The following is a 14,614-nucleotide window of genomic DNA, read 5'->3' as shown; positions in this document are numbered from 1 at the left end:
TGCTACACCGTATGGGAAAAGTGGTCTTGATAATGGAAGGATGGATGGATGGATGTTTGGTTGGTTGTAAGCCGGATTGTGGGGATGTGAAACGTGTCATACACATGAAATATTTTGGTTAAAGTGTTCTTTTTAAGGAAGCCCATTATAATCAGGAAGTTACCGAAATAGGTTAAGGTTTTCAGCCACAGCGGACAAAAACAGAAGTCCTAGATTTTGGTTCCTGGTGCAGTTCAAATTACAGATTTATTATTTCTACCTCTGAATATGAATGACTCCCTCCATTCAGAATCATCCTCCCACTGGTCTGAATGTTCATCGGCTGCTTAACTACTTTTCCATGTGTGCATGTGTGTGTGTGTGTGTGTGTGTGTGCGTGTGTGTGTGTGTGTGTGTATTTAATGTGGTGTGTATGTCGGACCTGTTATGTAACAGTTGTAAACACTTGGGGATAATTAAGTCGGCAGAAGCAGAATGTACAGTACAGTTACACCAACAGTTTACACACACAAAGAGAACTGTGAGTGGGAGAATAAAAATCACGTGTGCTGACAAATTTATTGAAAGAAAAGAGAAAAACATTGAAACACAAGAGAAAATCCCTGAACATGATATAAACATTATAAATCAGTTTATAGAGCATGCCCACACATCTCTATCCGAAACAGTGAGAGGGTAAAAAATCCTAGTTTGATGCAGGTGGAAGAACCATAAAATGATTTGCAGTATCCGTTTCAGCGGTAGAAACATGAAGAGGCCTTTCGTACAATTGGTGCAAAGCGACTTAGTGCGCAGTGTAGGTGTCTTTGCTATATTCCTCCTGACTCATGCTGTCAGCCCAATTGGCTCCCGGTAGCAAAGGTGTTGTGTTTGTTTTAGACCACCCACAACCTTGACTATAGTCAGCGGGGCAATAAGCTCAGACTACGTCGTACACAGTTAATGCTTGTAATAAAGTACAACGATATAAAAATACATAATTTAGATAAAAGTATACAAAGTGATTGTATAGATTATTGGTTACTGCCAGAAGGTCCCTGCAGGGTTTGCATGCAAAATCAGCCTCAAATTAAACCTTGTGTTGACCAAATGATAGATAGGGAAAGATTTTTGTCTTAATTAACTGTAATTTACTTTAACTGCAGTCCAAATTTCTAAACATTGTAGAGATCTCTCTCCCCCCCGCCCCCTCCTCTCTAGATTCAATGCTCATGCAGGTTGCCATGTGGTGGACACTGAAGCTTCAGTGTTTATCCAGCTCTGCATCGGTCTGTAAACCTTTCTGCATTCTAACCTCTCTCCATTTTTCAAAAGCATCTCCAATATTGATCCTAGTTTGAGCACGTTTCTGCTCGTGGAGCTTATTAGAAACATGCAGAGGCTTTTTAGGTCGGGTACAAGGGGGGCGTCCAAAACGGCCGTGCCTTAAAACCGCCTACCTTCTCTGGTCCAAACAAATCCAGAGCATTCAGGACCAGAATCTAAAGCTAGAAGGAGGACATACTGGCTGCTGCATTGTTGTCAGAGAAGCCAGCACACAGTAAGGTCACTTCATCATTTCACTCACTACATATCTCACTGATTGGACCTTTAAGGCACCACTGAGACTTCAAGTTCGAACAATCAGTGTATTTTCTACCAAAAATGAGGACAGAGGTCATAAAACCATAAAATTAGACTTTTTATTTTCCTTTTTTCATCTCTTCTTCTCAAAAAGAGAAGTATAGCAGTACAGTCTTTATTTCATAGAAAATGAATCAAACAAAACAACAACGACATCAAAGATATACATTTTTATTTTCCCCCTTCATCAGTTTGTTTTGTATTTTCTCCCTCGTTTTGGAAGAGTTACGTCGTCATAGAAAAATACTATTTTACATAGAATAGAACTTTACACAATTAAAAAAAAAAAATACTACACAATATCAACGCATACGTTAAAGGCCCAATCCCGAACCGCAACGATGTCTGATGATACTTTTCAGAGCATCTTTTGAAATGGGTTAAAGGTCTGCAAGAATCCAATAAGTCTGTGTGGAAAGTTCTCCTGTGATTCATCAGGAAGGGAGAGAGAAGTCCTGAAACCAAAATGAATAACAGATCATAAGATAGAAGTTTTAAAAGTTGGTATGGTAGTACTCAAAATCGGTCTTTGTCTCAAGACCACTTTTTGAAGGTCTTGGTCTCGTCTCAGACTTGGCGGACTCCAGATTTGAAATCAAAACCGGTCAAGACCACCACTGATTGTCTTTTTTTTTAATCCCCCGGTTACAGCCACTACCTTCCCGGTCTAAGTGAGTGACACGCCGCCTGCTCACAAGATGATGTCAGTGTGGTCTTGACGACAACACTGAATCATGAACCTCTCCCCCCGCAGAGTCGCATCTTTCTTGGGTTCCAGTTCAGACGTAATGGCGACTGGATTGTCAGGTCTGACCAGTTATCTGGCAAGCTTACAGTATAACATGTATGAATGCTTATCAAACTGATCAAGCGCCCGTGTCAATTAACAGCTTTTTTTAAGCTAGCAGCGCCCACCACCTTTAATTTCAGAGTGCTTCCAACCGCTCCAGAATACTAAAGTTGGCTCAGAGCAATTTTACTTTTCCTGGACGCGATCGTAACGTCTGTTTCAAATTCCTCCATCAGCTTAATATTCACTTTAATTCAAGGAAATTGGACCTGAGAATTTTACATGCAAAAATACAAGTCGACTGATTTGTATATTATTGAAAGTCCCTTCTTGGCTTGGATGCATTGACCCATTGATCGCGATATGATTCAAGGTCCGTAATAAATGAATACTTTTTTATTGCATTAATAGCGTTCTATTTTGTACCTTTAGACTGTTTTAAAATGCAAATAATGGAATTAAAATGTCATTAAAAGCTGAGCTGGTAGCCTGGTGGTTTGTGTGCGCGCCCCCATGTGCGGAGGCTGTGGTCCTCCCAAGTGGACGGCCAGGGTTCAAATCCGGCCTGGCGCTGCACTTTTTTATTGCCTTTATTGTAAAGACAGGACCGTGGATAGGGAATTCAATCAGGGAGAGAGTAACTCCTCATTTCCATATACTCTGTGTGCGCTGTGGTCTGTCAGCGCCGCGGTTCACACATCACAGGAGAACTAAAAGACTACAGACCGCTGCGCAAACGGAGTATGTTGAAATTGGCTGTAATGGTTTGTGCGCGTGCCCCCATGTACGGAGGCTGTCGTCCTACAAGCGGATGTCTTGGGGTTTGAATCCCACCTGTGGCTCCTTTCCCCAACTCTCGCTCCCGGATTTCTGACTCCATCCATCGTCCTGTTTCTAACTAAAAAGGCAGGAGGCAAAAAAATGACCTTGAAAAACATGTATTGTTCATCTGTCATTGCGTTTCCGGATTGGGCTTCAAACTGACCTTCTACCCAGAGATGCATAGTGAGTATGGATGACCACACATACAAACATACGTACAGTACATATAAATAAATTAACAGAACAATAAAGAAGGCTTTTCATCTTTTTTTTTTGTTGCATTACAAAAACTGTTTTTTTGGCCACTTGACATCGCGTATAAAAAAAAAACCACTCGAACATGAACGTACTTACAGTGCATGGTATTCAACAGTGTGCTTCTTTTTGTTTTGTAGTCGGTTCACGGAGAGAAGTCAAAGTTATGAAAAAGTTTCCTTAGCTCGCCCTCAAAATCTGACTCGTATTCTGTGTTCAGTCTCAGAGACGGAAAAATTCAAACGGACCCCATCCCCCGCTAAAAAAAAAAAATCACCTCTGTACAGTGAAATGTACACCACCATAGCTCCCACTCTGTTACACATCCACACACAAACACATGCTCATACATGCTCAAATGGGGGAAAAAACGAACATCCTTTAAGATACATACATGTAAATACACGTGTATAGTATACATAGAAACATTGCTCACACACACACACACACACACACACACACACACACACACACACACACACACACTCGGCGGTCTCAGAGGGGGCAGCTGGATTTTGACTGTGTGTAACAATGTGAGGAAAGAGAGAGAGAGAGGGAGCGAGAACAGAGGTTGTGATTGTTCCTGTCGAATTATTTTCCAACCCTGCGGAGGACAAAGGTTATTCTCTGTTCCCTCACTTTCACATGTACATTCCCACACAGATTAATCCGCCGCTCTCTCCTCTCTTTATTTCTCTCTTTTTTTTTTTTTTTTTTTACACTCTAAAAACCGTGTTATTAATTCTCGTTCTTGTGCTTGCATAAGTCCACACTCAAAGGAATATACATAATAAAAACGTCACCTGCAGACACGCTGGAAAGTACACGAGAGGGCGAGAGCAAACGGCATGTCTGGTTTCTGTGAATCTGTCAGTGATTTGAGTTTCAAACAGGAAGGAATGAGTGGAGGGAATCTCTGCTGTTAGCAAACTCACCAAAAATAGCAGGTACGCACAGCCGGTGTGGGCGGATTCGGAAAAGTCAAAAAATTGTAGGTTCGGGTTTCTTTACATTTGTTTCACTACAATGCTTTCACGCCTGAGTTGCAAAAAGTGGGTGAAGCTATTTCAGGTGGAGTGAATAAGGAGGAAGTAAAAATGCAGCCGGGACGTTTTGCAAATGACGTCCAAAACGATGACTTGAGAGAAAGTTGTTCTTTAAAGGCTTGAAATGCAACATTCTGATTATTAATCCACAGCAAAGATCTAATATTGTGGAGCAATGATTTGCTAAAGCGACCCTCTGGTTTTGTTGTTCTCAGCTCTGTGTTCACACTGACGAGTCTGTGCTTTCTGCAGGTTGTTTGTTCGCTCAGAGGCTCAAACCTGTTTTTTAACCGTTAGCCCTTACACCACGTGGGGGAAGAGAGGCGGCCCCGCCCAATCAGGGACAATGTGTCTACAGGGCACAAATAGAGGATAGCTGAAGGAGAACCAATAGACTTGGGGGCACAGTTTGTAAATTCCGGCTCTCAATCAAGACAATCAATAACATCAATAACAAAAGATGACGTCGAGGCTGGCGGGGAATCATGGGAGTGATTCTCCCCTCCCCCACCCCTGATGAAAACAAACTCGACAGCAGTAATGACGACCCGGTGAAAAACCGACCTGAGCAAGAAAATATGTTTACCGACGAGCTTATGTATCCGAGTATAATTCACATGACGTTTTTATCACAGCAGCACATACAGCAACAGGACGGCAGCTTTCAGTAACAGCTCACGCTTCATTATGTAGGGGCCTTTGATGCGACATCCAGTGTTTCCACGGCAACAACAAACATGTTGTGTCTGTCATGGCTCTAAAATGAAGGATTTTTCTGGCTTTGATAACTTTTGGAAATACTTGAGGTAATGTAAGAACTCAATAACAAAATATATATAACATTTTTTATTAATTTAAATATTTTAGTGTAACAAAATAAATGTAAGAAAGATGCCGTCTTTGCTGTTACCTGTCTGCTCTTTAGTTAGGCTCGGTCAGAAACACTAAAGTATTAACAGTCTGCTCAGGAACATTTGATCCCTCAATCACGTCTTTGTTTCTTCTTCTGTGTTCATCAAAAACGTCCGGCTTTAGCTCTGTTTGTGGTCGCTGATCATCACTTAATTCCTGTTAAACGTTAATTAAATTAATGTCTCTTACCTGAATGTTTAACTGAAGCTCTCAGAAATGCAACACACAGCACCTTCACTGGCATAAATAGTTATTATCTGCGATTACACCGGAGCCAAATCATGAACTCTGCAGCTTTGAAGTGGCTGATGCTCTGAGGCTTTGTACACCTGAAATGAGGTGAGCTGAATTCGTCCGTCTCATAGAGCTGCAGGGATCGATCGGCAAAGACCAAACGACGACTCGCACGTAGGAATAGGGTCAAAATGTAGCAAGACAATGTTCTTGTTTTGGCAACGGAGTCTCTCCGGGGCACAGTGATCCAATCCTCTTACAGCAAAGGATGCATTCATAAATAACTTCTATCTTATATCAAACGTTCAGTTTGTCAGTAGAGCTGAGAAAGTCCCAAATCCTTCCGTTCTGGAGTTTCCGATAATCATTGGATTAAATAAAAACAGATTGACTACTATCATGGTCTGGATCTTGTCTTGATTGTGCAAATTCAGATGTTTAAAAAATATCACTTTGCTCGACTTTGACTGTGCAGATGTGTCGAATTTAGAAGACTTTTAGAAGTTAAACTCTCCGGGAAATGATTCTTGGAAATTGCAGAAGAGTAGGGCCCGACCGATACGGGCTTTTTCCAATACCGTTATCGATATTGGGGCTAGAGAAAAAAAACTGATACCGATATATTGGCCGATATTTTTCTTAGATCTATGTTCTATCTGTAGAGATTGATTTCTGAAATGCAGTTATCAAACACTTGTGGAAAGACAAGATGGTCACTAAACTGGAAAGTAACTGAGCATTTATGTACATCACTCTGCAGAGTGATGATACTTGTTGTAATCCATATAGCGCCCTCTGCTGGTGAACGAGAACTGCTAGTGTAATGCTCTGAAAATCAAATTAAATGCTGTTTGACTGGAGAATAAATCGAGTAATATCGGCGTATATTATGAGATAAAATTAGCCGATACCGATAGTCACTGGACATGCTGATATCGGCCAATATTATCGGCTGGCTAATTAATCGGTCGGGCTGTACAGAAGAGCAGCAGAATCGTAGCAGCAGAACAGACTTTTTACCACGGCTACATCAGTGTAAACCAAAGTGAGACACTTTTCCTTCATAAACGTTTGTTCAAACCTCTTACTTCTTCTCAGATCGTTTTAAAAAACACATGAAACTCTGCAAACCGAACAAGGCCCTGTCTCTCAAAAATCACCCACAATATTATGTAATAAGGCAAATCCCCCCTGGTGCACCAGTCATTTCTATAAATCTGTGGCCTGGCATTAATAACAGCGGAAATTACCTCACCCTAAATTGCAGGTTTGAGTTGTTTGTTTTCAGTCAAAACAAGATTTAAAGAGTCTGAATCTGTTGAAATGGAAGGTTAAAGTGGCAAGTAAGTGGTTGTTTATGTTGGAACAGCGCAGTGAGGACTCTGAGTCAGCCTTCAGGAGGTGGAGGTGGGGGGGGGGGGGGGGGGGGGGGGTCTCTAGTGGGATTTGATCTGTGGCTGTACTTATATGGAGAAATGCAACATATAAGAGCAGTTGAATCCAGCATGGATGTGGAAGGGGGAGACTTTGTGTGCATGCAATGATGTGAAGGAGTCTGTGTTTTAGTAGATTTACTGGGGTTTGTCTGTTTCGGTCAGATCCAGGAGATGTACCTTTGCACTTCATCACCAGTTAAAGCACGTCTCTGTTAGTCTTACGCTGTCTTTCAGTGTGTGTGTGTGTGTGTGTGTGTGTGTGTGTGTGTGTGTGTGTGTGTGTGTGTGTGTGTGTGTGTTACAGATCTTGCAGGTGGTCCAAAGTGTTGTTATTGTCCTCTAAGTCGTCTTCATCGTCGTCGTCGTCGTTTGCCATTGGGTTCCTGCTGATGACCAGTTCCAGTCTGTCCCCGGCCTCTGTGATCAGAGGAACCGCCAAGCAGCAGTCGAAGTCCCTCGTCCTCACGTGGTTCACCTGGACAGAGACAGAGACACAGGTGATGGCAGCTCTGCCAAATGGCACTGCTTTGTAGCATCCTAGAACTTTAAAGGGGACATATTATGAAAATTCCTCTTCTACAGTGTTTTTGAACATATATCTGGGTAACCTGAGTGTGAGGGGCTCATTGCATTTAAAGAGACACACACACCAAAACGGAGCGTTCTGAGAGAGCTGGTTTATACAGGGTCACAAACCTCCTCTGGTGCTTCATTCATGTTATATTTTGACCAAAGCACAGCACAGATGTTTCATATAGACCACAGGGGACTGTTTGAAATTGTGGAGGAGGGGGATACTATGTCCTCTTTAAATGAGTTCTCTTTCTTTTATTACCTGCAGGATCCTGTCGTACGGTCTGAGCCCGGAGCGGTCAGCAGGCCCGTCGGGTCTGATCATGTTTACGTAAACTCCTTTCTCCAAGAAGCCGTCGGACACGCTGAAGCCGAAGTCGTCGTTCTCTGGGTCCTTTATGACGGTGACCTACAGGAGACAAAAGACATATTAAGAGTGGGCTTCGGCTTTGGTTTCAGTTTTATTTTATTCATGTGTTGACGTATTATTTGTGCCACCAACTCCTTTGAAATATGGGAGGGAGTTCACTGCATCGATGGATGAAGAGAGGACGCATGCTGAAGTCGTGAAATATGGAGGTACCAAAGCTCTGAGATCAACCGGCACATAACCATTCTGGAAAGGTTGGCCAAACATATTATGTATCTGTGTGTTAAAAGTGGGGTTCTACTGATTGTTTTATTGTACTGTAGAGCACTAACCTGATTTTTTGTAATGCATGCCAGATGTTTTTACTAAGAACTATTTCCTAACAAAAACAGAACAGGCAGTACTCTATATAATATATACAGATATATAAAGAACGTATGATCTGTAAATGAGGCACCATTCAGAGGCTGTCACGTTTTGGCTGGAGGCCATTAAACCAATCAGAATTTAATGTTTTTTTTCTCCCTTGGGTTAAAAGAGTGTTTTGTGTTCTGGGAGGGGGGGGGAGGCGGGCAATTACACTGTATATTATGTACTATTTATATAATGCACTGTACAAACATAATGTCCTTTTCTAACTGGGGATACAAAGAGTCATTTGTACAGATTCAACTGGAACCAGCTGAAAGAAACCAGCGCTGGCAATAAGTTTTTGTTTTAGTGCTGTAACTATTTATTGCACTTAATCAGCGGCTGCCTGGGACTCTTCCCAAATGTGGTCTAACCTATTCAGTCTGGTTTGTTTTATGTAACTCACTTTGTGCAGCTCTAGAGGCGTTGGGGACAGAATCCCCTGCATCTCCTCCTTGATCCGACGAGACTCCCATGTCCTCTCCGACACTCTCAGGGAGGCCTTGGACTTGGGGTCGTGGTGCAGCAGAGGGGACTGGTTATCCGGGTGGAGGTGGGCCCCCGAGTGCAGGTGGGCATCATGGTTGAAAAGGGCCTCCTGGTGCAGGTGGATGTCTGGATAAAAAAACATTTTATCTAAACAAGATGAATGTATGTAAAATTCAGTTGGGCTTGAAAAGACAGTACCATTTGATCCTGCATATTTCCTTTTAAATTACCTTGATGGAGCTGGGCCTCTTCGTGCAGGTGGGCCTCCTCGTGCAGGTGGGCTCCCTGGTGGAGGTGTGCATTCTGGTGCAGGAAGTTGGCCTGGTGTAGGAGAGAATTTCTCCGGAGCGGGCTCATCCTGCTGTGGCTCAGGATGGACTCAGGTGGAGGCTTGTTGACTCCATCTACTCCCAGACTGATGGCTGTTCCGGTCATGATGGATGCCTGCACAAAACCAGCACACATGGACCATTAAACTCCAGCTAACGCTAACTTTAGAGTACATTTAAGTTTCTCTTCGGTTTGGACGGGTGGGGGCCACAGGGACATGTTTTGGGGTTGCTGAGACTTATTTAAACTGGTTGAAGAGGAGAAGGATATGTGACCTTTAAACACAAGTTAGAGGTTGAAGTAAAGATGCTCACTAACCTCTATCTCTCTGAGGAGCTCTGATTGGCCGCAGGTCTCCAGATCTTCAAGCGCCTGACACCAGAAACTGTCGTCTGGATCTAACAAGATACCATCTTGTTGGCTGATAAATCTGTCACACAAACATAAAAAACAAATAATCAAATAAATAATCAATCAAAAGTAAAACATCTCTGGCCGTTGATTAAGACATGTATGAAATGAATACAGTGTTATTTCTTAACCTGTTCTTTGCTGTATCTTAAAACAGTAATCCCACCATAGTGTTGGAGTATTTGAAATTGGTCTTGGTCTCAAGACCACTTTTTGAAGGTCTTGGACTCGAATCGGAATCTAAAGCATTTTTACTCGTTCTGGTCTTGGTCTTGGTCTTGGTCTTGGACTGGGCTGACTCCGGATTTTATATCAAGACCAGTTAAGACCACCACTGATTTTTCCACGTCATTGATGTGATTAGAAGAAAAACGCTTTGGTTTTGGTCTTGTCTCGATCTCTCCCTGCCTCGGTCTTGGTCTTGAATAGGTCTAACCCTGCTTTGGTCTTGGTCTTGACCTGGTTTCGCTCCCTAAATGTCTTGATCTTGTCTCGGTCTCTGTCTCACCTTGCCTTGGTCTTGGTCTTGATCTTGACTCTGTCTTGCTCCCTAAATGTCTTGGTCTTGTCTTGGTCTCGGAGCACTCTGGTCTGGGGTAAGTCTTGGTCTCATCACTGTGGTCTTGACTACAACACTACCTGACCATGAAAAAGTCCCTGTGATGTGAATATTTGCTGCAGAATAGAAAGCAGACCCTCCTTGATCTCCTTCATGTGTTTGAGACAAAGCCGGTGAGAACCAGGAGCCGTGTCGGTGGAGGACAAGCCTCTTCGCTTTCCATAAATCCAACATGAGTAATTCTTCGAACACCGGACGTCCTTCACTGACAAGATTAATCCACTTACACTGTGCTGCAGATTTTTATCTCTCCACCCCATTTAAGTGTTATATAACCCCAGTCGCTGTCCTCACAAGGCGTAATCCCTGACTCATCACAGAAACTCAAACACACATGTGACTGCAGGAGCTGGAATTGAACCCTCGACCTTCTGGTTGAGAAACGACCAACTCTACCCACTGACCCACATCCACCCCGAATCTCATCGTTACATTAAAGGCTTTATATGCTCTTATAGGCTTTATATCCAGTAGATGTCGCCCTTGAGCACCAGCATGAAACCAAAACAACTTGCGCTGCATTGTTGTGTTAGCATGCTAATGCTAGCAATCTTTATTATGCTGGTATCTTCACACTGCATGTCGATCTACTCGAAATGAGCGTGATCTAGAAACACAGTTAAGCAGTGAGTACAGTATGTTATTCTTATTTTCTCTAGTCCCTCAATTAAACTTTTGTACATGAGGGGAGGAGCCGGTCGGGGCCATCCTGGAGATGTAAACAAACTGAAGATAGGACTCTGAAAACTCTGAAAGCATCACAGACAGTGGGACTCGGGTGTTACACCCATTGTAGACAGTCATGACTCACAGAGTTATTTTCAGAGGATATACTTGATTTCTACATTTAAGGGTGAAAAGCATATAAAGCCTTTAAAGGTGAACTATCACCTGGACTAAGGATCTGATTTTCAACTTCATAATTGGTCTGCAAGGATACAGAAGTTTATTCTAAGCTGAAGGATAAAATAAAGTTCAGTCCTACCCGGGTGGTTTGTCCCAGTCATCCTCACTGAAGCCTCCGTCACTGAAGGGGTAGTTCTTCCTGCGTCCAGGAGGGGGCGTGGTGCTGCGCTGCTGTTTGGCGCTACGCCACTCATGTGGGTGGAGTGCGATACCCGCTGCCTGGTGGTTGTACGTCCCTGCAGGAGGAGTGACAAAGTAGATTTCACAACTGTAAAAGTATGTTGAATTTGAATTTAAAGCGTTTGGATTTTTTTCTACAATAAAGCTTGAGACTACTTTGCTGTGTTGATCCAAAGCTCACCCTGGCTGCCGTAGCCGGCGTCCATCCCTGAGCCGTCCCACGACTCCATGGCCGAGTCCACGCTGGGGATGGTCGTGGAGTAGAGCTCGGACAGCTTATTGGTCTGCTGGCTGTCTGTCAAATCGTCCTCCTCGGTGTCGCTGATCTCGTTCTCCGTCGTGTCCTCTGCTTCTGCCGCCTTCCTCTCCTCCAAATCTTTGAGAGGAAATAGTTGGCTTTAAGTTTTACCCGGGGAAAAAAGGTTAATCAAAAGACAAATACATCTTCAGAGAGCTTAGAAATGTGACTGCTTCTGGTTAGTCGACGAAATAAAACAAAGATTGATCGTCACAATGTGGAGATGTGATTCTAACCCTAAGCCTTGAGGGATTTCAGGCATCATAAAAAAAAAGACTTCTGGAAAAGCATCAGGAAGAGTTTCTCGTCCTTACTGTCGAGCTGCTTTTTGATCTTCAGGGTGACCGTCTCTCCGGCCATCTGCAGCAGGTGTATGGCTTCACTCAGAGGTTTGCCTTTCAGACTCACGCTGTTGATAGCCAGGATGCGATCGCCGACATGAATGGCCCCCGTCCTGAAACAACGAGAAGAGAAGCAGTCACACGCTGAGATGAACGCCGTAACTATGGGAGACGAGGGGTTAAATACGACATAGTTCAATAAATAAAACATCAGAACACAATTCAAGTCATCGCTGAAGAGACACCATGCGGAGACAGAAAGATTTATTTTAGGAAATGTGAGCAGAGAAACTTTGGATTTAAAGATTTGACCCATGTTATGTTTATTATTGGATCTGTCTTTGTGCTGCGCTGCAGGTACTCGCCCTCGACGATGAGGGCCAGCAAGTGACAGAACAGAAGTTGGTGCTGCGTGCGTGCGTCGTATTGGAGGATACCTGAGGGCGCCAGTTTTAAAAAAGGACCTGGGTAAGCTGGCCCTCCTCCTTCCTCGCCTCCAAAGAGAGTCATCTAAATTGAGGTATTTGTAATGAAGTTGTTCGGTCCTAGTTGTGTTGTCGGGGAGAGTAGCCTTTTCCTTTTGATTCCCTAATTTAAAACATGTTTATGATGAAGAACTCTCCTTTGTCTTGCTTCCTTCCTATGATTATTTCTTTTGAGTGGTTATCTGAGATCATCGCTCATGCATTCAGACGTCATGTTCACATCATCTGGAGCTGTATTTGTGTGCTTTACAGAGTGTTTACTTTATTTCGTGTCTTTAGTTTCTCTGACTGACTGACTTTAACAGAATCACATCACTCAAATGGTTAAAAGGGGTCAGCGTGGAGGTCGCCCAGAAGCCTCCCAGATGCAGCGATGTAGATGTCAGCCATCGTCCTGCACGTTCTTCTTGTGTCAAGCTGAGCCACATTTATTTATAGAGAGCTTTTAGCCGACAGGTCCCAGGGGCACAGCGCAGGAAGTAGTCCTGAAGTAACAATTACATCACAGACTCCAAGAAACCAGGCCACAGAGTGTGTGTGTGTGTGTGTGTGTGTGTGTGCGTCGGTGTGTGCGTGGTGTTTGTGTGTGTGTGTGTGTGCGTCGGTGTGTGCGTGGTGTTGTGTGCGTGTGTGTGTGTGTCGGTGTATGTGTGTGTGTGTGTGTGTGTAGTGATCTGGATATAAGCTGAATCCACCACAGGACGATTCAGACTCAGGAAACCTGTTATGTCATCTCCATGCTGTGGACTCTCTCTGCTGCTATCCCGTCTTTCCACAGCGTCGTGTTTCTCATCAACTCATCTGTCGTGACTTCATGTCACGCAGCACCTGCTGCACGCTCAGCTGCCGGCGGCGGTGGCGGGGGGAATCCCTCTATTTATTGCTCCCTGGTCTCTTTATTGTCTCTCCTAATACGGTATAATATCACTTACAGACTGGATCCCTGAACAGTCTCATCAACAGTTAATCATACAAAACACTCAAGAAAACTTCAATACATCCAGAATTCTGCTGCTCGCCTTCTAAGACCCCGTGTCCAAACTAGCGTTTTTTTTTCTGAGCGCCAGCCGGGTAGAGAGCGTTCGCAGCAGAAAGCGGCCACCTGTATGAAAAGTGCAGTTCCCAGCGTCTTCTTTATAAGCGCTCAAGTTGAAAATATTTCAGCTTTCTAGAGAGGCGTTCTTGGCGTCATCGGCGCTCTTTTCCAAATGTATGACATTCTCTGTATTTTTAACCTCCTACGGTTCATGTCGTGTATCCACATCCTCTTTCCATCCGCTTTTCTGCCTGGAAAAATGTTAGGTCCACATCCCCCCCGTCCTTTATAACCTCCACTGGCTCCCCGTCTCCCAGCGTGTCCACTTCAAACACCTCATCATCACCTACAAAGCCCTCCACAACCTGGCTCCTCCCCCCTACCTCTCTGAGCTCCTTACACCAGCACACTCAGGTCTGCTGATGCATACCTCCCGCCCCCCCCCCCCCCCCCCCCCCCTCCTCCTGCAGGTCTAACCGTCAGTCCTGGTGGGAACAGGGCCTTCTCCATAACCGCTCCCACCCTCTGGAACTCAATCCCAAACCCCCGTCCCCCAACTCTCCACCTTCAAGAAATCCCTAAAGACTCACCTCTTCATCATCGTCTTCAACCACTAACAAACTCTGTTCTTATCCTCCTTCTCTGACATTATTTCTTTGTTGTTCTTTGTCTTTATGTTTCAGAAAAGAGTTATAAAAGTCTAATCTTCACTGCGGACAATGTAAAAAAAAAAAAAAAACTTACACCTACTCGTAGAGCGGTGCTAACAATGACCATACAGAAATAATCAAAGAATTGGAGAATTAAGGTCTTTGGTTTTGTAGTCGGAGGTCTGTGTTTCTAAACGGGACTGACCTCTTCGCTGTGTTTCTAAATTAGCGTCTGCTCTCAGAAGAGTCAATAGAACAAAAGTGACCTTTCAACGACGGCCATGACCTTTGACACCAGACGAGATCATTGTTATTCTAAGCACAGATTGGACCGTCACTGTCAGGGGGGAGACGTTGATCTACCCTGTATCCTGACTATCTAATATCTGTAAATATT

The 14,614-nt window shown here is 43.8% G+C and overlaps 1 protein-coding gene and 1 long non-coding RNA gene across 10 annotated transcripts in view; one reads left to right on the top strand and one right to left on the bottom strand.

The window, feature by feature from the left end:
- Positions 1–1,668: 1,668 nt before the first annotated feature.
- The window catches only part of grip2b (glutamate receptor interacting protein 2b), a 158,341-nt gene continuing 145,395 nt past the window's right edge, over positions 1,669–14,614 (bottom strand). For 8 of the 9 annotated variants that reach the window (XM_065955250.1, XM_065955251.1, XM_020653142.3 and 5 more), the window contains exons 18-25: positions 12,020–12,159; positions 11,589–11,783; positions 11,307–11,463; positions 9,610–9,721; positions 9,192–9,405; positions 8,879–9,108; positions 7,954–8,100; positions 1,669–7,593 (exon numbers count right to left, since the gene is read on the bottom strand). In XM_065955250.1, coding sequence (XP_065811322.1) covers positions 7,417–7,593; positions 7,954–8,100; positions 8,879–9,108; positions 9,192–9,405; positions 9,610–9,721; positions 11,307–11,463; positions 11,589–11,783; positions 12,020–12,159 — 1,372 coding nt within the window. In that variant the 3' untranslated portion in view covers positions 1,669–7,416. The remainder of the gene's footprint in view (positions 7,594–7,953; positions 8,101–8,878; positions 9,109–9,191; positions 9,406–9,609; positions 9,722–11,306; positions 11,464–11,588; positions 11,784–12,019; positions 12,160–14,614) is intronic. The other variant, XM_065955252.1, reaches the window with a different exon arrangement.
- On the top strand, positions 7,480–9,019 carry LOC136179266 (uncharacterized). Its single transcript, XR_010666441.1, has 3 exons — positions 7,480–7,615; positions 7,960–8,315; positions 8,888–9,019. It is a non-coding gene; the product is annotated as an uncharacterized lncRNA (long non-coding RNA).

Source organism: Labrus bergylta, chromosome 5 (genome assembly GCF_963930695.1).
Source record: "Labrus bergylta chromosome 5, fLabBer1.1, whole genome shotgun sequence".
Classification (NCBI taxonomy): Eukaryota; Metazoa; Chordata; class Actinopteri; order Labriformes; family Labridae; genus Labrus; species Labrus bergylta.
Note: the sequence above shows the minus strand (reverse complement) of the source record. Positions and strands in the feature narration are given on the sequence as shown.